At 45.9% G+C, this 22,153-nt stretch overlaps 1 protein-coding gene across 1 annotated transcript in view; it reads right to left on the reverse strand.

Annotated features, from left to right (window-relative positions):
- Nucleotides 1–22,153, reverse strand: part of Thsd4 (thrombospondin type 1 domain containing 4) — a 573,246-nt gene that overhangs the window by 83,204 nt on the left and 467,889 nt on the right. The window contains exon 8 of the mRNA XM_038322684.1: nucleotides 441–645. Coding sequence (XP_038178612.1) covers nucleotides 441–645 — 205 coding nt within the window. The remainder of the gene's footprint in view (nucleotides 1–440; nucleotides 646–22,153) is intronic.

Genomic DNA, 22,153 nt, shown 5'->3' on the forward strand with positions numbered 1-22,153 from the left:
GGTCCACAGCAGTTCAGAAGACCTGCAGGGGCCTGCTCCCCTGGCAGACGAACGAGAGCAAAGGCAAGGACTGCCTTCGCATTAGACCTCCATGGAGCGACTATCTGGGAGGAGTCCTCAGCGACCCCTGTCCCCAGACCCCAAGAGAACGAAGACTTCTCCTCTCTCCCTCCCTGACAAAAACCCCTCCCAGCTCAAAGGAGTCTCTTGCTCATTTCATGGTCATGCCTTTCTCGAGTAAAGCCTGGTGTAAATATATAGACATTATACCACCTGTAGTGACACGTCTCGTGTGTGTGTGTGTGTGTGTGTGTGTGTGTGTGTGTGTGAAGAGGAGAAATGAACTCTCACAGCACTTGTAGTGACACGTCCCGTGCTTGCGTGCGTATGTGTGAATGTGTGTGTGCACGTGTGTATGGAGAGGAGAAATTAACTCTCACCCAAATAGTTGTTGCTCTTGTGCATCTCTGTAATGTTAATTTTCGTGGCTCCTTGGGGAATCTCGACGACGCGGTGGTAGCCCAGGCTGGTGAGGGCATGCTTGAACACTCCCGACACCACCTGGCAGCCTGTGTTGTCGCCTCCGCACACCCCACACTTGTCCACAACCTTGTCGGAGCCCAGGAAGTCGTCACAGCCAATGCTCTGCAAAAAGAGAGGAAAGGTGTTGTAGAACGATCCGGAGCGTCTGGGAGGGAGGAGCAAGAAAGGATGGCTGGCGGGAGATCTACTGGCCTCAGACCGACCTTCCTCCTGCCCTCACTCCTGAGGCCGAGGAAATGGCTCAGGGTGGCAGTGAATGCCTATGATCCCAGCATTTTCAACACTGGAAGGCAGAGGCAGGGCGCTCCTGTGTGGAGGGGGCGTCCTAGTCTAGCCAATCAGAGAGAGACAGTTTCTGTAGAGAAAGACGTAGTACCATAGAGGACAATAGTCAATGCTGACCTCTGGCCTCAACAGGCACACATAAGTTGCATGCCCACATACCCACATGTATACACACACATTTTTAAAAGTTCATACATTCCTTCATTCAACAGCTATGCACATAGCACCTACTCTGGGTCAGAGCCTTCCTTTTCAGCTACTCGTTGACATATACCCTCCAGGGGTAGGACAGAAGCCCCATCAATAAACAAGATAGATCTATCTATTCAAGAGTATATTTGGCTGAGATAGTTGATCAGAAGAAAATGAATAAGAAGGAGGTAGAGCTTGATATTTATATAATTGTACAGTGATACTGTTTCACAATCCTTCCCTCCAGACTACAGGAGGGTCATGAATGCCCCATGCTGGGAATTTCTTAAATCTCTTTGGAACCACAATAAATACCCCCACTTAAAACTGAGGTTGGCCGCCAAGTCTGTTCTACATTGCAGATCCTACCACCACGTGACAAAGCAATCCCCACCCCCTGCCCCACGTGCTGTTTCCTGGCCCAGTTTCACGGGAAGTGAGAGCTTGAGCTTCACCAAGGCTCCACTGGTAACTGTGGTTCTGGAGACCTGAGCACAAGCACGCTAGCTTGTTACTCTGAGGTGCTTCCCAGAAGTGCAATGACTCAAGCACCCGCAGGCCGGATGGCGAGCTTCTACCAGAGACTTTACCAGACAGTCAATCTTGTTTATGGAAACTCCTGACTAACCTGAATCTGCCCCCTAATCCGATCTCATTACTCAGTTTTTTTTCCTGCTTTATCTTTATTTCCCATCATCTATAATTTTGTTTTGCATTAAGAAAATAAAGCTTTGGAACAAAACGTAATGATCTTGATTGGAGTCTTTCTCCCACTGCCCAAGCTGGCTCCGTAGGGCTCGTGATCCTGTTTCCTGAATTCAAAACTGGGACTTGTGGTCTGGGCAGAGAATTCTGTCACATCTCCTCCATGGGCAGAAGGAAACAAGCAGAATGTAGTTTGGATGATGAAATATTGGGATTACAGAATTACCCATTGGGCTCTGGGGTTGCAGAGGATGAAATGGGAATGGTATTCTAAGACTTGAGACATATGTTCCCTGACTCACAAGCTTGTTTCGATTCTTGAACCTAATAGCAAACATGAGATCACATCTCAGGGGCAGAGTGGTCAGAAGACCCCTCCCAGTTCACATCTGATTGCATTAAATAACCATGGGTCTATCCACGTGGGTCCTACGGGTCGAATCCTATGGGCAGGGTCAGATCTCACATCAGAGGTGTTTAGTTTTGTTCCTTCGCTTTGATTGACATCATTCTGCAGGCACTGTTCTTCTGCCTTACTGCTTCCATATTCCCGAGTGCACATAAATCCATCAATAACACTGCTCTCTCTACAACAGCTTCTCTGTAAAACATCATTTCTGACAATAACAGACAGCATCTCAATACGTTCATCCGTATCCAATTAGCCTTTCAAAATGTCATGTTTGCTATGTCTTTCTTCCCCCTTAAAAATGTCTTGCCTGTACCCCCTGAACATTTTAGCAGAAAAGTAAGGAAAATTAGAGCCACACCCTCACTGTCTTGTATATTCCCTTGCTTTGAAACAAGGCAATACTACCAACGTCAGGGTTCCTAGAAGACAGAAACCCTGGGAATGGAAAGATGGCTCCCTGGTTAAGAACACTGGCTGCTCTTGAAGAGGCCCTGGGTTTGGTTCCCATTACCTACATGGAGGCTTACTACTGTCTGTAACTTCAGTTCCAAACCATCTGATGTCCTCTTCTGACCTCCATAGACACTATATGCATGTGATTCACACATATACATGTAGGTAAACAGGTATATACATAAAATAAAATAAACTTAAAAAATACAGTACATCCTATTCCACCAAAACTAAGAGTCTACCTAAATTGATGATTATGGATGGGTAAGACAGACAGTGTGGTAGTTTGAATGAGATATCCCCTGATAGTCTCAGGCATTTGAATATTTGGTACCCAGTTGGTGGCAGTTTGGGGAGGATGAGGAAGCAGGGTCTGGTTGGAGGAAGTAAGTCACTTTGAGTTTTCAGAAGACTTGTACCATTCCCAATGTGTTCTCTGCCTCTTTCTCGGAGTCTGAGATGTTGGCTCTCAGCGGTGCCTGATGCCCCATGCTCTGCTATCACAGAGTCTTATCCCGCCACAATTGTAAGCCCTTAAAGCACTCTTCTATAAGTAGCCTTGGTGTTTATCACAGCACTAAAATAGAACTAAGCTGATCAGTCCTAGATAGAGCTCAAGATCCCCTCTCTCTACAAACTTTGGCCCATTCTGGCTAATCCTAAACTCATATTAAGTAGAGGGGACACATGCACAAAGGCACAGAAGAAGGAACGAACAAAGCAAATGCATACAAGAAGCTAGATCACCCGGCAGAGGCAACTTAAAGGGGGTAGAATCTATTTAGACCCATGGTTTGAGAAGGTACAGCTCACCATGGTGGAGTTCATGGTAGGGAAGTGTATATGGTTGCTGCTTGCTTGTGGTGAAAACCAGAAAGCAGAGAGAATGGGTTGGAGGTGACAGCCTCAGAGCCTATTCCCTATTGACCACTTTCTCCACCTAGGTTCCAACTGACAAAGATTCAAAAGCCTCCCAGACTATTACAACCAGTTGGAGACCTAGTGTTCAAACATGTGTACCTATGGGAGACATTTTACATTTAAATTATAGCACAGGGTCTACAGGGTCGGGTTGTAGCGAGGGATGAAATGAGGCCAGAGCATCAGATAGACTCTCTGGGGGGAAGCATTAGAATTTTAATCTAAGGAATCAATGACTACCAGATGCATAAAGAAGTAGAGGGTCATATTCAAGATGTGTTTTGAGGACAACAGTGTTGGCTGCAGTGTGGAGTGGGTCCTACCTAGAGATGGAAAACAGGCAGTCTAGACAGCTCTCATAGAAATACTCTTGGAGATCGGGGATGGAGAGTATTTCAGGAATGAACAACGGGAACTCTTGTAGAAGTCCATCTTGGAGAATATGGACTCTGCGCTACATTAGCCCTCTGTCCAGAAATGCAGTCAGAACAGATTTTCCATTGGAAATTATATAAACACACTGCTTTAGACAACCACAGTCAGGCAAAATGTTGCTTGCTCTTTTGAGTTAGACACTATTGGGTGGATCTCCACTTGATTTCCTGCACAACTCAGTCACTGTGGATGGATTGAGACTTTGCTACTGAAATCTTCCCAGCAGATGTCCACACAGCTTGGAGACTGGCTTCAGTGAAGGGAGTAGCTACACACAGTGCCAAGAGCTGACAGTGATACCCTGTCTTCTCAGAGCACACCCTGGACTCTCAGTGTGGTTTAGGTTTATTTCTCAAGACAGAAATCAAAACAAAGGGTGGGTGACCCTTCCTGACATGAAAAGAAGCCACTGGAACATCTTTCTCATGTTCTAGTGGCTCCTCAGCCTTTAGAGAGAGGGATTTGCCATGGAGTCGTACAAACTGCGACCCACTTCATGAAGCAGGAACGACGACTCTAGAGTGAGGACCGGGCAGACAGCGTGGATCCAAGACCTTCGTTCCCAGCTCTAGAGTGAGGACCGGGCAGACAGCGTGGATCCAAGACCTTCATTCCCAGCTCTAGAGTGAGGACCGGGCAGACAGCGTGGATCCAAGACCTTCATTCCCAGCTCTAGAGTGAGGACCGGGCAGACAGCGTGGATCCAAGACCTTCATTCCCAGATGAAGCCACAGAAAACTTATTTACGTGACAGGTGCCCTGTTTCCTGACAGGACTATACCGAAGATCAGTGATACAATGAAGGACAGTTAGATTGACTGAAAAGATGACCTTTGGACCAGGTCTCAAAGGACAAGAAGTATTCGTCAGGACGATCTAACCATATGAATGTATATTTTATTGATGATGTCACTGGGGACCACACCAGGCAAATCACCTGGAAAGTACCCAGTTGAATCAGACTGAGGTCTCACCTCTGGGGGAGGAATTAATTTTTCAGGTTTACTTGATACATGCACACAGATTATTGGAAATTATTAGGCAACAAGGACTACCTGCATTTTTTATGTTCCCCCAGGACAGGATCAAATCTCTTTTAGAAATTGAAAATTGGGTTCGTGAAGACTAGCGGGTGCTTCAATATCCCAGCTTGAAGTAGAGTGTAGGGGCTGAGGGACATTCAGATGTAAAATGAACAGGACGCTATGACAAACAGACCAGTAGAAGGAGAAAGAAGATTTAATCCTCCCACATTGTTTTCAACTTTGTAATGTCTAATACTCACAGAGGTTTTATTATATTATAGGTTCTTTGGAAATCTATTTTTCTCATTTTATCTTAAAAGCAGTCCATGGATTGCTGTAAACCTCAGAGAGCTAAGACTTAGACAGAGTGATCAAATACCTGGGTAAAGTTGTGTTGTTAGCTGTATGGTTTGAAACCAAAGAGCATGTTTTAAAAACTTTGATGTACAGATTAGAGACCAAAAGGGTCAGTGGACGCGCTGAAGGTGACAGTGTTGCTGAAGGAGTGGATGGTGGCAGTGACTAAGCACAGAGAACAAGTTCAAGGTGATGTCACCGTAGAACCCTGGACAGAGCTCAGCCCAGAGGTGACTCTGATGTGCCTGTTTTCTAGTCATGCGAAGGACCAACTGCATGATGTGTCTCTCCCATACTGGTTGCTTGAACATTATACTCTACGTGGAGCAAATGAATAAATATTCTAGTTTGTCTTCCTATTATATTAATTTCTTATTGTAAGAGCTTTCTATTTATTTTGAAATACTTAGACTCACAAGGAGTTGTAAAAACACTACAGGGAGTTTTGTTGACCTTCTACCCAGATTTCCCTAATGCTTGAATCTCACTATGCGTCGTCAGAGCCCTGGGTACCACTGGCATCAGCATTATACCACTAACTGAAGAGTAGACTGAATTTGAAGTTTGCCATTGTTTATATACACTTCTTAGAGTGTGTCGTTCTGTGAAACATTATCCTGTGTGAAATGTTTCTTTCTTTAAAACAGCTGATTCCCCCTGTCCTGGTTAACCTTAATTGTCAACTTGACATAGCTTAGAGTCATGTAAGAGAAGCCTCAATGTGGACTTGCTTAGATCAGCAGGCCTGTGGGCATCCCTGTCAGGGATTTTCTTGATCATTACCAGATGTAGTAGGGCCCAGCCCACTGTGAGCAACACCATCCCTAGGGCAGGTAGTCCTGGGTTATACAACGAACTGTTAGTTAAGCACGGACCAGTGAGCAAACTGTTGAGTGCGCCGTTCCGTTATGGTCTCTGCTTCAGGTTCCTGCATCGAGTTCACGCCTTGACTTCCCTCAACAATAGATTGAGATCTGGAAGTGTAGTATAAAACAAGCCCTTTCCTCCTCCTCAGCTGCCTGGAGCTAGAGTGTTTCACCACAGCAAGAGAGACCAAACTAGGACACTTCTCTCCAAGAACACTGTCATGTAATTGTTAAGTGTGGTTGATGCCACCTAGCAGGAAAAGCAGTTGGAATGAGGAGGCCAGGGATATAGTCCTGGCTTTGTCTCTGACTTAACGTGGGGCGATGGCCAGGCTACTCCACTACAGCATGCAGGAATAATCCTATACTGAGATATCTAAGAACAGTGGACGAAACTCTGGCTTGTGTATCAGGAAGCTGACTAACTCAAGTCTAACGGGGATGACTCCAAATTGGTGACTTACTCCCAAACGCTTTGGGAGGCCCCAGCAAAGTGTCATCAATGTGCTTAAGATGAGCATGGGAGTCTTCCAGACACGGGTCCTGTCCCACCTCTGTGCTTCTGAATCCTGGATCTTTGGACATGCCCATTGAGTTGGCTTTTGGGTTCTTTTGTATTTGTGACTGGAGATGCTGCTGTCATAGTGTCTTCTTCAGGCTGATGGCAGGACCAAATGAAAAAACAGGCAGAATGAGGTGGCACAGCTGCTTCTCAGAGAATGCTGGGTTTTGTTATCATTGGTTTTATAGATTTGATTATGCCTGAAATTGATCCATTTTAAGTAAATCTCATTATCATGTAACCAGAGGATGCATCCATATTTCTATAACACCCCTTGAGTAGAAATACTTTCTTCTTCATTTGGACAAATTCAGAAAGTGATAACAAAGATGGCTCTTTGTCTTTGGAGAGGGGTGGAGTGGGAGTATGGATGGAAGGGAGGGGAGGGAAGGGGGAGGAGGAGGGGAGGAGATGGAAATCTTTAATTAAAAAATGAGAAAAAAAAAGAAAAAAAAGCCAAGGGAAGGGCATAGTGCACCTCAAAGACAACTCCTTACACAGCTTCTCTGTTCTTACTCTTCAAGGAACCAGAGACAGCCAGAGCGAACATCTGCTTCCCACCCAGCCACCTCTGTTCTGTGTTTTCTGCACTGCACCATGAACTGCCACTCAAAAGAGATCTATCTCGCAGTTACAAAGGTGATTGGATAAGTATCAGATGTTCACACCATTTTCCCAGTAATTTCTTTTGCAACACATTGTAGGAAAATTTTGCATGTTGCAAGTCATCATATGAGAAATTGCTCAAGAATTACCCTCAATTGTGTGCCAAAATTAACATAAATGAGATTTCCTGAGGGAAACGAGCAATCTGGACGACATATTTGGTGGTAAATTTCACAGGGAGGAGGCTAAGTCCATTGTGGCAGGGAGGGTGGTGCCGGGCACACAGATAGTGGCGGGAGGGTTCCAAGTCCCTAATGGGAAGCAGGTGCTCTCTATGTGTTTCACAAGCACACGTGGCAGGGCAACCTCAGAGGGCTGGCTAGGTGACCCTGAGAGGCAAAACATGGAGCCTTAATAAGCAAGCCATTACAGCAGTGTGGGAGAATATTCAAATGATTTGGCGCTAACACCAATTTTCTTGTATTTATGGTGAGCTAATTTGTGAAAATACATATGGAGGCCAAAACTTTTATGGATGCCATTCTGTTGAAAGAAGTCTTCCGCATATGATAAATCCTTCTCCCGCGTCACTGTGTGGGGAATGTAGATGAACACAACCTTCTTGGAAAGCAGTGTAGCAATCAATGCTGCTCCAAGCATTACATTCTTATTCTAAAAATTTACACAAAGGAAATGATAAGAAACGAGGCCAACAATTTCAGAACGATAGGGCTCATCAGGGTGTTTATCAATACTGGCGTCATCCTTAGTGTTCAACATAGGGAAATGGTTAAACACCCTGGGAAATATTGGATGGATCTCCCTCCCAGTGCTATTTTCATTAAAATGTTCTCGAAGGTGCGCTTGTACCCTTGGCCCTCTGTATCATTCAGCAAGTTTCCTGAGCTAATCACAGGAGAGGACCAATGTGACGTTAGGCACAGGAGAACAGCCATGAAGAGGAACTAGACATGGCTCCTGCTTAGAGTCAAACCCGAATTAGCAAACAACTGATCTTCCTGCCAGATCTGGCCCAACCTCTGTGTTTGTAAATAGAGACTGAACATAAACATCCCCATTACTTACTGATTATTTATGGCTGTCTGGGGGGGTCATAACAGTAGAGCTGGGTAGTAACGCAGATAGTCTGGTCCACAAAGACTAACATATTTATAATCTGGCTTTTTTAAAAAAAAGTTGCCAGTCATTGGTCTAAACAGAAAAGACATAAAAAAGTCACTTCAATATAGCTTTGCAAATGTTGTAAGAGTGGTGGGCACAGATTCCTGTGACGCAAGATTGAGGCTCTATTCCCTTTCTGTGCTACTCTAATCTGGCTTAATTATTATACAGAATGCAAAGAGTTATTATCTAAGGGGGCCAGGGAAATAGCTCAGCTAGTAAAGTGTTTGGTGTGTAAGCATGAGAACCTGAATTCGGATCCACAGCACCCATGTAAAAAGTAGGATGTGGTGGTGCACCCTTGCAATCTCACTGCTGGGGAGGCAGACAGAAGGATTTCTGATGCTTGCTGACCAGTCAGCTAAGCTGAATTGGCTTTAGGTGCAGTGAGAGACCCTGACTCACAAACGAGGAAAAAATAAAGACATCTCTGGCATCAGCATGAATGCGTGTGTATGTATGTGCACGTGTCTCTACATGCATAAAATACACACAAACCTGCATGCAAACATACCTGCAATACACAAACATGAACATGTACTTGCACATACATGGAGAGCTATCCTACTGCAAGTCTTCCCCTTTTGGGGTGCTAGGGATTGAGCCCAAGTCCTTGGGCTTGCTAGGCATGCACTCTACCACTGAACTACATCCCTGACCCTCTTTTTTCCCCTCTTTTTTTTAAGTGGGGAAAAACCCCATTCATTTAAAAGTAAAGTTTGTATAGAACTACAGAACTTCCCTACACAGACTGAGAAAAGCAGACAGAGTCTCTTGGGCTGAAGAAGGGCTGCCAGGGTGTGGAAGGCCAGCGATTCACCTTTGAGCCCGCTCTCCTTCCTCAGGGCTTGAGTCTCTCCATCTGGGCCCTGCTGATGTTCTTTCATGTAGCAGTTGTCTTATGCACTCTATACTGCTTGGCTCTACCTGTTAGGTGCGGGGCTCACTCTTCCTCCTCAGCGTGATAAGCTAATCAGACATTGCCAAGTACCTCCAAGGGAGAGGAGCCGCTTCGAGAGCCTCTGCTTTAGGTCATATCACAGCTTACGGGATATTTAGGAACACACAACACCTCTACAGAAGGCTTCAAAACGATAGAAGCTCCATAGAAATATAAAATTTGTCCTGGTCTATGTCAAAGAAGACAGTGAGTAAATGATTGTAGATTATTCATTTAAAAAGTAGTTCCTGGCACCCACCTAGAGTTCTCGAGTGGCTTTTTAGCTTAACTTCAGCACGAGAGCACAGCGTTTGCCACACAGTAGGTGTTTAGGAGGTGTTGCTGAGGAAAAGAGCTGCTGCCTGAGGGCTGGGTAGAGCAAAACGCTCGCCTTTACAAGTGTGACGATAGAGTCTGATCCCCAGAGCACGTGAAAATGACAGGCATGGGGGCATGCACTTGAAACCCCAGGGCTGAAGAGGTAGAGACCAGAGGATCCCTGGGCCTCATTGGCCAAGCTGACTAGCCTAACTGGTGAGTTTCGGGCTGATGAAGAGAGACTCTGTCTCAAAGAGGTGGGTGGTGGTGCCCCTGAGGACAACACCCGAGGCTATCCTTTATCCTCCACACAGATGTGCATATGTACACACACCTGAACATACAAATGGACACCCACAGAACATGAACATGCGTGTGTGCAAACACTGAACACATCTGCCTGGGGAATCCAGAGATCAGAGTCATAGGACCAATCTGTTCTCAGGAATGGATCATCTCTAAGGTCCGTTTTGGTGTCAGATTGTTTCTGGGGGGCGGGGGGGAGGGGGAGACATAAAGCCTTGATCCAAGGAATCTTTCCGTGTTTAAAGTCAAGGAATATGCTTCTTTGAGACAAAATTAAATTGGAACCAGAAATCTCTAGAAAAAAAAATAGATGCTGTCACTTTTGATGGGAGAAATGGCAACAGTATTGAGGAGAGTTTGGATTCCTTGGTGAAGTCAGTTGGGAGGCTGGCGACTGCTTTTAGTCAAGCTTATGGCTGTCACATTGCAGGGCCCATCCTGTCTCATCAGAGAGCAGCACCTCATCAGGGGACTGAGCAGAGGAGAAGGTTGGCATTCCTATAGGAGACATTGGGTAGGAACCAAGTTCAGCCGTGTTTACAGACCCTAGAAGAGGAAACCTGTCAGGCAAACATCTCATCCAGGGAGGATGGAAACATCCCAAGCTACAGTGCCAAACACTTAGCTTTCATGTTCTAACTTCTCAGGGACTGAGATGGGGTGGGGGAAGAGGGCATGGAATGATTAATGACAGTCATAATATACAAAAGTAAGGTTCCACACTTTCGTAGAGAAGACTAGAAACGTCTGGACTTAAACCTTTTAACCCTATATAGTGAATTCGGTTTAAAGCTATTAGACAATTCTGGAGAAATGGTATAATTTTTCAGGGTCCCAGAAGTGGGCTGGCACTCAGAAAATCCTGCATCTGATGTGTCTATCAGAGGCTGTGGACTTGGCTGCCAAGTCAAGAAAAGGCTGCTTGATGAGAGCACAAGACTGGCCAGGATGGGCTGGGGAGTGGTGGACTGGCTAGGGTGGGCCGGGGAGTGGTGGACTGGCCAGGGTGGGCCAGGGAGTGGTGGACTGGCTAGGGTGGGCCGGGGAGTGGTGGACTGGCCAGGGGTGGGTTAGAGTGGTAGACTAGCTGACTAGCTAGGGTGGGCCGGGGAGTGGTGGACTGGCCAGGGTGGGCCGGGGAGTGGTGGACTGGCCAGGGGTGGATTACAGAGTGGTAAACTGGCCAGCAGTGGGCTGGGGAGTAGAGGACTATCCAGGGGTGGGTTAGAGAGTCATAGACTGGCCAGCTATGGGCTGGGAGAATGGCAGACTGAAAGTTTTTTCCAGATGATCCCTGGCTGACACAGGTTGTGTTCTGGAGAGGGAGGAGCCTAGAGGCTGAGAAACATAGTCAACTGCATTAGGAGGAGCACAATGGGATGGGAGCCTGGATGTTGGGAATGGATTTTGAACACACGGTGAGGGCACAGCGATAGTGTGCTGAAGGAAAGCCCAATTGGACTGAGAGAGGGCACCAGCAGACGAGAAAGCTAGAAGTACACAGCCTGAGACCTGTCAGAGTTTTAGTGATCCTCAGAGCCAAGACCCACGGGGTGGACGTGGGGCAGTCATGTGATGGAGTCATCTTTCAGCCAGGGTCTAAAGTGGCTCCCGAAGATCATTCATTTATTTGCCTGCCATTGAATTCACTCATATTAATTTCCTCCCTCTACCTCTCTCACTGGAACCTTCTACAGCTGAGAACATTGTTATTCTAACTTTGGGGAATGAAGATCTGATAAAATTCACTGTCTACTTTAAAAAAAAGTCAAGACTAACAAGCTTACTTTGGGGGCTGGGATGTGGCTCAGTTAATAGAGTGCCTGCCTGGGGTGCATGAGGCTCTGGGTTCCATTCCCAGCACCTCATAAACTGGGCCTGGTAGCGCATGATTAGAACCACAGAACTGTGGAGGTGAAGGAGGAGGACAGGAGGATCAGAAGTTCAAGGCTGTTATCAACTACATGGCCAGTGTTAGGCTAGCCTGAGCTACATGAGAACCTGCCTCAAACACACACACACACACACACACACACACACACACACACACACACACAGAGAGAGAGAGAGAGAGAGAGAGAGAGAGAGAGAGAGATACACACTAAGCTTATTACATCTATTTTAGCCTCTAGTTAACCAATGTGTAGCCACAGCAGAGCAGACCAGGTCTTACCAGGGGGCTTTTATTTTAAAAAGAAATCTTGGGTCCCTCCCAGGCACAAACCGAACCCGCAGCTAAACAGTACCTGCAGGTAATTCTTGAGGGCACTGAGGTCTGCCAAGTGCTGTCCTTTTGTCTTTTGTACAGGGCTAGACCACATGGGTTCTTGTGGTCAGCACCATCTTTTGCACAGGGCAGGACCACATGGTCTCTGTTACCATGGCTCGGCTGGGCTACTGCAGTCTGAAAGCTGTTCCAATAAAACGTTACTGACAAGCACATTTGACAGCTGAATCTGGCTCCTAGACCAGATTTGGTTCACCTGCCAGATTTGCTCTGCTGGGCTGCAGTGTCTGAGTCCCACTTTAGACTGTTCCCCGATGTTCCAAAGGGTGAGGTGCTGAAGTGGCTCCATCCCTTCCGGATGCTGGAAGCCACATCTTGGAGCCATCAACCACCTTTGTGACTTCCTATGTGGTTGTTTCTTGTCCCTTGGAAATAGACAAAGGGCAAATGAAGCAACCCAGAACTTTCTGGACCAAAAAAAGTGGGTTTTCAGCTGGGTGACACACTCAGCAAATTGTCTTGGTCAAGTTGTCACTGTCTCCAAGTGTGAATTTTCTTGTTTTTGAAGGGTGTTACTCAGACCCCTTTGCTTACTGTATGGAGGTTCTGACAGAATGAAGAGAATTTTAAAAACTTTTTAAAATACGAGGATGTTGAGCATAAAGTATCTCATGAACCCAAGCTGCTCTGACGCATTCTGGTTGCTCCATCCCGACAGCGTCTCGGTTCCTCCAGTGCTCAGGGATTCCCACAGCAATGGGTCTAGTAAGACCAGATCGTAGAGTGACTTTGGAGCTTGCTCAAGTTGTCCAGCTGCTAGGAAGCAGAGCTTGCACTGCCCTGCTGTGTGTGTCACCAGCTTACACTAATACCCTTTGCTACACACATTTTCAGGGCAATAAGAAGCATGTAAGGGAGACTTGTGCTTTTCCACAAGTTTCCTGATAGACAACTTAAAATAACTCTTTCTCTTTCTCATAGGCATTCAAGGAGGCCATAGCTGCTGCAATCTGGGATCATTTGACCCGTTAGGTCATTTTCTGTTGACTGTGTGCGCTTTCTTCTTTTCTCATGTTGTATCCTAGTCTCCAAATGACAACCAATTCTCTATCCAGTCAAAACAGAGACAACACAACACGATTGCTCTTTGGCTTCCACTGGAGAAGAAAAAGCCTTTGGAAAGCTGCCCTCTGTGATATTTATAATGGGGGTAAAGGGGAAGACACGCTCACAAGCTTGCCCACCCCTAAGCCTGGTCCATGAAGGCAGTGAAGGATCTAAACCAAGCCCAAGCAGGAAGGAACTTCTCCAAGTTGGTGAGGTGAGGCCTTCCTGCCGAGAGCCTCCTTCTTCAGCCAGGGTTTGAGGTTTGACCATTTCCCCCCATCAAATGGTCTACCTCCTTCCCTTTCTTTAGAATTTATCCCTTTGACCAGTTGAGGGCACTTTTATCTACCACTGGGATAGTAGCCACTCCCTGTAAAGGGCGTACACTCCTTTTGGAATGGATGAACTGTTTGGGTGGGAGATGTGAGTCTGAGGTCTGGGGATCAGCAGAAACTATGGCAGGAAGATAACAGACAATGGTTAACTTGACACAAGGCCACGTGGGAAAGACTGGCTTCAGGCTGGAGATGTGGCTCAATAGTAGAGCACTTGTCTAGTGTGTGAGGGCCTGCTTTGATCTCCAGCACTCAAAACATACACAAATGAAGAAAAGCCTGGCCTCCAAGGCTGGAAAGAAGGGAGAAGATAGAGGAAAAAGGCAGGAGAGAAAATAGAGGCAGTGGAGAGCCACTGAGAAACCCTGTGTGGCAGGGAGGGAAGCCAGAGGGTGACCTTGGAACTGAAGTTCACCTGCTGCGACTTCGAAAACACCTTCTATTCCCACCCTGTCAAATCTTCATGAAGGTCTCCATTTAGGCTTATATACCTGTCTGTCTGTCTTAAGAGTTCCTGCTTTGTGGGAGAGCTGGCCCTCCCAGGGCAATGCAAGAGTGCTCACTTTGCTGGTGAGGGCAGTGGAGAGCTGGCACACTGACCAATCCTGCAACTACCCAGGGCCAGAGCCAGGGCTATGTGTTGACTCAGCTCAACATCTGCCCATCTGTGACCTGCTGGAGCACACGAAGGGACTGGTCCTGCAGATCCAAAGCTGCAGGACTCCATGACATAGGGCAACAGCAGGATATCTAAGAGGAGTCCAGTGAGGGCTCAGCATCAACAGTGTAACAGAAACCAGAGGCCTTGGAACAGAGCAGTGACCCTTTGCAGTGAACACGTGCAAGGAAAGGTGTGTGGATTAAAGGGTGTTAATGCATTACTCACTACACTGTGTGTAGTGTGTGGTATACTGTCACACCTCAGCTTCCACAGTGAGACTGAGTTTTCTTTCTTTTTGTCTTAAATTTTATTTCATTTCATTTTATTTTTTTGAAGAGGAAGGTTGCAAGAGCAGAGGCTGGATACAAAGGGATGAAGAAATGAATGGGATGGAGATGTATGCTGTGAAAGACACAAAGAATCAATACAAAAGAAGGTTAAAAGAAAAAGAGTTCTTGATTTAGTTCCTGGCCCCTCTCCAATTCTCTAATCTGAAGAAAGATGTCCCTGCAGTGGGCCTGAGCCTTTGCGAGTCTTTCTCTAGATCCGGGGCTGTCCACCCAGGAACTTTCCCAACATGCCATACGCCTGCAGGTGACAGCTGTATAAGAATAGCACTGGAGGATAACCATAGGCCTCCGCGAGGCTTAACAGGCAGAAGAAGGTAAGGCAACTTGTTCAGAACTGCATGGGGAAGGAGCTATGGGAGCACACGTGGGTTTGCCTTTGCTCCAGAGGCTCCCTGTGACTCCCTTCAGGGCTTGGCTCACTGGGAATCTGGCCGCTTTATCCCACACAAGGTGCACACACCTCTGCACCAACAGAAGGGCTGGCCTGTTTGTAGAGTCTCCGGAAACCCCACTTCCATTCACACATAGTTCTGGGGGGGGGGGAGGTTGCAGCCAGTTCCAGAAGAGTCGAGATCACAGTGGTTGATCTGCATTTTGATATTGTTCTGGGATAATGTGAACAAAACTTCCGGAGATCTCTTTTTAAAAATTACTCCTGTTATTTTTTGAAAAGATTTATTCATTAATTATGTATACAGTGTTCTGCCTGCATGTATACCAGGTCTCATTACAGATGATTTATGAGCCACCATGTGGTTGCTGGGAATTGAACTTAGGACCTTCGGAAGAGCAGGCAGTGCTCTTAACTGCTAAGCCATCTCTCCAGCCCCACTTCTGTTATTGTTTTTTAAGATTATAATTATAAAAAAGATTATAATTATATAAACTTCCCTTTCAGAGAAATTTCTTATAACTTTGTTTTTTATATGGATGTATGTGCATGTTTGTGCATGCAGGTTCATGTGCACACACATAGGTGTGTAAGCGGAGCTCAGGGGTTGATGCTGGGCACTGTCTTCCTTTATCATTCTCTGAACTGCTTTTATTTTAAATTAATTTTTATTTTATGTACATAGATGTTTTGCCTGCATGTATGTCTGTGGACCATTGTGTGCAGTGCTAACAGTGACTGGAACAGGGTGTCAATCCCCTGGAACTGGAGTTACAGATGGTTGTGAGCCGCATGTGGATGCTGGGAAATGAACCTGAATCCTCCAGAAGGGCAGCCAGTGCTCTTAACCACTAAACCATCTCTCCAGCCCCTTTGCCTTATTTGTTGAGACAGGTTCTCTCTGTATTTGGAGCTCTATAGTTGGCTAGAGTGGCTGGCAGCAAGTGCCCAGGGACCTTCCTGTCTCTGCCTCCCCAGTGCTGGGGTTACAGATACACACCATGATGACTGGCTTTAATGTCAGTGCTGAGGAGCTGAACTCCTGGCAGGCACTCTGTCAATGAAGACATCACCCTAGTCTTCCTTTCTATTTTTTTTTCTTCCAGTTTTTCGAGACAGGTTTTCTCTGTAGCTTTGGAGCCTGTCCTGAAACTAGCTCTTTTAGACCAGGTTGGCCTCGAACTCAAGGAGATCCTTCTGACTTTACCTCCTGTGTGCTGGGATTAATGGCGTGCACCACCACCACCCAGCTCCTTTCTATTTTTTTTTTAAATGTAGTTTTAAATGTGCATTTCATGATTTGTCTTGGAGGCCAGCTATGACAAAATTTCTAAAGAAAGGATTAGAAACAGCAGGGGGGGGGGTCATCAGATGGAGCCTGTAGCTCAGACATGCTGGATGACAGTCTTAGATGAACTAGGTGGAAAGCCTGCCAGCAGAGATCCAAGCATCCCTTAGAAAATTGGGTGGTAGGAAGCCTTGGGAACACTCACCATGTTCTCACATCATTTCACATCTCTCAAGAATCTTGAGAGGTAGGAGTTACTCTCCCAGCTTGTACTAAAGACAAGGTTTTATGTCAAAGCTCACAAAGGGGAGGTGACTGTGAGGTGGAAGGAAGGGCCTTATGGCTCTGCAGCCCAGGCGCCTTCTCTGCTGGACAATGGAAATTCCTTTTCCCTGGCAAGAATCAAGGCTGGTTGCTGGTTGCACAAGGGGCACACATACTCGCTTATATTTCTTGGGCTGTTTTCCAGTTCTCCCTAAGACTCTTCCACAACGCGGTCAACTCCCACCCCAAGGCCTTTCCTCACACAGGAACTGACTGTGTTGTAACAGCCTCTTTTTCTACAGCTTTCCTATCTTCCAGCTCCGGTAAAAACCTCTGTAGTGCCTGTCACTCCTGTGGAGGGACATGCAACACACCCCTTCCTCCTATGTGAACGTCATAGGTCCCAAAGTTCTCATTGAAGTAGTAGTTATTTTTCTTATTTGTCTTTCTGGCAATGGAAACTGCCAGTCAATATTTATGACTTAAGGAAAAACACAAGGGTCCTTGGGCCATGATGTGGCCCAACCAAGAGCTTGCTCTTTGAGCTCTGATTACTATGGAACTAAAGATAATTTCTCCTTATTCTTTTTTGTCTAACCATACACATATCCAAAATGAACATTTATTTCACCAAGGAAATAAAGACATTACACTTCATGCTTTCTCAGAAGGAAGAACTTTGGCTGAAATATTTAAACATGAAGGCTCCTTTACACATCTTTCAAAGGATGGTTAGGAAGAAGGTTATCTGTCAGATCAATGTGTTCCATAACAATCCTTCAGGTGGTAGCCAGATGAATAATTCTCAGGCTGGCAGGATACTTCCTCTTTTATACAACTCTAACCCAAGAGGTAGGGTAATGGCAGACATGATGCCTACATGCGCTTCCCAGTGACCACACCAAGGATACGAACTCGGGACAGCAACTATCTGGGCTCTGTAAACCAGCTGGATAAACACTGATCCCTCACCTTCTTTGATAGAACCTTGAAATTCTTAATTTTCACCAGTCCCTTCCTGAAAATCCTAACCATATTTATGAGCTTTTAAATCATGCCCCCAGATGTGGACACATCAGCACGGCAAAGCCTCACGGTTCGAGGTAATCTATTCTGCATGTGGACGTGAAATTCATCTTCCTGAGGTGCTGCTGTCATCATGTCATTCCTTGGGCTCAAAAGGCTTCCTGATGTCACCTGTCACTTAAACAAGATGATCATTTCCTCCGAGCCATTACGTATATACTTAAGTCCCCGATTCCAGGTGGGGGAGAGGCTAATGCCCAAGGCTGCAGCAGCTTCAGGACTATTTGATCCCAGGTGTGGATAACGCTGCAAATGCCGTGGTTTTGGGAATGATCCATTGTCTTTACACTTTGACAGCAAATGCTCTGGTAAGATGGTAAGACATACTAACTAGGGGCAGTAACTCAGAAGTGCATAGTCTAAACTTTCTGAGTTAGTTTTCTGACATAATGGGCCTCTTCACTTATGAAAAGCATCAGCATGTGGGAGGAACTCAATATTATTATGCTTTATTTAAAGTCAAGTGAAAGCAAGCATAGCAAGTTCAAAGAAATACAAACAAATCCTATCCATTCCTACCTTAAACAATGGCTGCCCTGGAACAGCTAAAGCATACTTTAAAGACTGGAGTGCAGGGAATGCAGAAGGACAGGAAGAAAAGCATTCCTCCTGGAGAGCTAAGCCAATTGAAACAAATGCCAGGGGAGAGACAGAGATTCAGTCCTGACAAGTGAATGTCTGGCCACATTGAGCTCTGTTCACAAGGCAGCTCTCACTCGAGGGAGGTCACCAGCAGTGCTCAAAAACACACAGCAAAACAAAAGAGGGGACAGGGATTTTACTGAAGATCTACCAGGATGAAACCATTCACTACAGATTTAGTAGAGGAGGGCCGAGTATCTTGGCTGAGGTCACAACCAAGAGCCCTGATCTGAATCCCAAGCGCAAGAGTAGCAGAGAAAAAACGGTGGAACCAAGAGGCAAGGCCAGTGGAGGGATGAGAACGGCGGGACGGTGGCGAACCAGGAGCTGGCCTGGTGCCAGAAGGCACGCAGCCTAGGCAGCCCAGGCTTGGATTAAAGGTCAGGAGTCACATCATCATCACCAGGCCTTTGTAAGTTCAGCAGGAAATGCCAGCCTTTGAGCTCCATCTTCCTAGTTGCCACAAGTGCTGTATGCAGCCCTGCATGGAAAGCTTTCAAAACACTTTTGCCATTGCAACAAAAGACTCTGATGCAGCACCCCCACCCCTCACTCTAGTGTGAATCCACAGACTGGGCCTCCAAGTTCCTTTGAATGGGTTCTATTTCATCTGGTAGCTCACTCTGCTCTGGCTACCAGAATGCTCTTTGATCAGAAAGAGTCTAAAACCTTCGAACATTTGGGTTAATGTGTATTACCCAGCAACAGAAGAACCCTGCCACCACCATGTGTACCTTTCGAGATCTGTGATTCATATATAGCTGAAGGCTACAAAGAAATCATCCTATCATTTTAATTTGTTTAACTTATTATTTTTCTTAAATACCCGGTTCCTTTAAGATAAGGAAACATGTAGACATCTTGAGTATGGGAAGGCCATAGCCTAGAGCTTAAAAAAAAGGCTGCAGGAGACTGTGGGTCTCAAGCCTATAAGTTTTGTGAGTTGGCCAAGGCACTGCTCCTGAGCTGAGGGGTGAGCTGGACACCTAAAGAAGTTTTTGGAAGAGGCTACTTCGATGGCCAGAAACCAACCCTTCTCAAGTCAGTTGATAACTAGCAAAATGGTCTCTCTTCTTAGGTTGCTGGGAAACCATGTCAGCAGCATAGGTGAGGGCACTTGCTTTCCTCTTTGCTATGGCTCAATCATAAACGAACAAACAAAAAACCCAACCAACCAAACAAAACCAAATGGTACAGGATCTGGGGAGATGGCTCTAGTGGTAAAATGCATGCCGTGTAAGCACGAGAGAGGATCCATGTCTGGAGGCTCTGCATCCACTTGAAGGTAAAGCCAAGTGTGGTGGTGGTATGTTCCTTTAATCCCTGTACTGGGCAGGTAGATGGGATAACTTCCAGAGCCAGCTGGCCAACCAGTCTATTGAATCAGTATACTCCAGGTTCAATGAGAGACCTTGTTTTATAAATTAAGAGGAAGGTGACCAAGGAAGGCACATGACATTGACCTCTGGTCTCCACAAGCATATTCATCATACATGCACACCCAAACATATATATGCATATACTAAACACACACATTACACACACACTACATGCATAGTACACACATGCATGTGTGTGCACGCACAGATACACACACGAGACACTGAGTTTCCACCCTGTTACAAGCTGAGATATCAAGGGACATATTCAGAGAAAGAATAGTATTGGACCTTGATTTCACTGGCAATGAATATCAAATTTGGATTTCCTTGCCAAATTGGAGCCTGCAGAGTTTAAGCTTTGCAGGTATTGGTGTCTTTGTGGAAGGGTGGCGTTCTCTGCTCTATATAAACCCTCCAAAGTGGATAGGAGCAAAAATAAAATGAATTTGAACTAAAATATAGCTATTACTTTTTTTTTTAGAAACTCTTACTAAAATTTCATTTCAGAAGACTTTCACAACATAGAGAAGAATTACCTTTGTGTGAGAGAAGAAGGTACAGCTTATCACGGTAACCCTCAGGCTAATCAACATTCTCGCTGGGTCAGAATGCCAGAGCCCCAGGGTCTCAAAGTGGAAGGGAAACTAGAGAGCATCTGGTCCAGCTAAGGTCCATCAGACTTGGGGACCAGCCCAATTCTGGTGCTCTTTGCTGGGATTCCAGCAGGCTACCAGTGTGAATCTAACACCTTAAAGATGCCTGCTAAGTGAGAAAAGTCACTGGCTTTCAATATACTCCAAGGTTCTACTTCAATGTATTTAAAGCATATTTTAAAACAGTACTAATAATTGAATAGTAACTTTTAAAATGTTACTGGGGATTAACTATGCTAGATATATATTCTACCACTGACTCATATCCCCAGCTTTACATACTAATGTTTTCTTTTTGAAAATGATATTTTTGTTGTCTTCAAGAATTTCATATAATATGTCTTGTTCATATTCAATGCCACTTCCAACTCCCCAACACTGTGGGCAGAGACAGGCAGATCCTATACAAACAGCTTCCAGTTTAATGACAGACCCTGGCTGAAGGTAATAAGGCAGAGAGAGTCACCTGGCATCCTGCAGCACACATGGATAACCCCTAAATCTCTATGTTCTCATCACCAGACCCCACACCCCATCACCACCCCACATCCATTCACCACCCCCAAACCCCATAACCACACCCCTATACCCTATCACCATACTCCACGCTCCATCATCACACCCCACACCCCATCATCACACCCCACACCCCATCATCACACCCCACACCCCATCATCACACCCCACATCCCATCACCACCCCCAAACCCCATAACCACACCCCCATACCCTATCACCATACTCCACGCTCGAACATCACACCCCACACCCCATCATCACACACACATCCCCACACCCCACCACCACACCCCTATACTCTATCACCACACCCCACATTCCCACACCCACACTCCACATCCCCACACCCACACCCACACCATCACTACACCCCACACCCCTACACCATGCTCCCACACCCCATCACTCCCCCACCCTATGATCACATCCCCACACCCAGTTACCATATTCCCATCCCTATGTCACTACAACCCATTACCACACCCCACATCAACCCCCACCCCCACCCCCATCATCACACCACCACACAAGGGAACCAGGGATGAGAACAGCCAGCCTCATCCTTTAAGTCACAACTATGCAAAGCTTTTCCTTGGGTATATGCTTGTGTGGCATACATATGTGTACATGTTTATGTATGTATGTTTGCATGCGGGTGCTCTCCAGAGGCTGGCATCAGCTGTCTATCACTCTCCACTTTATTTTCTGAGACAGCGTCTTAATTAACCTGGAACTGGGGTCATTGAGGGGTCCATTTGTCTTCATCCCTGGCCCCTCATACTGGGGTTACAGACAAATACAGCCATATTCATGGATCTGGGGATTTGAACTCAGGTCCTCAAGTTTGAGTGGCAAACACTTTACTGGCTGAGTCATCTCCCCAGACTGAAACCATACTTTTCTGTTACAACTTCATTCAACAGAAAGATGTTTAACATATTTAAAGCCTGGCATGATCACCTGCCCATTACAACTAATTCTCTTGAGAAAAGAACATGCAGGATTTGACTCTGCCTTCCTCTCAGAACTAGCACACATTGGGTGGTAATAATTCTCGAATCAAGTACAATTCTTAAGGCTACAACTTAACTTCTACCCAGTTCACAGAATATCTTATTTCAAGAATAAAGAGATACGAGT

Source organism: Arvicola amphibius, chromosome 3, assembly GCF_903992535.2.
Source record: "Arvicola amphibius chromosome 3, mArvAmp1.2, whole genome shotgun sequence".
Taxonomy (NCBI): domain Eukaryota; kingdom Metazoa; phylum Chordata; class Mammalia; order Rodentia; family Cricetidae; genus Arvicola; species Arvicola amphibius.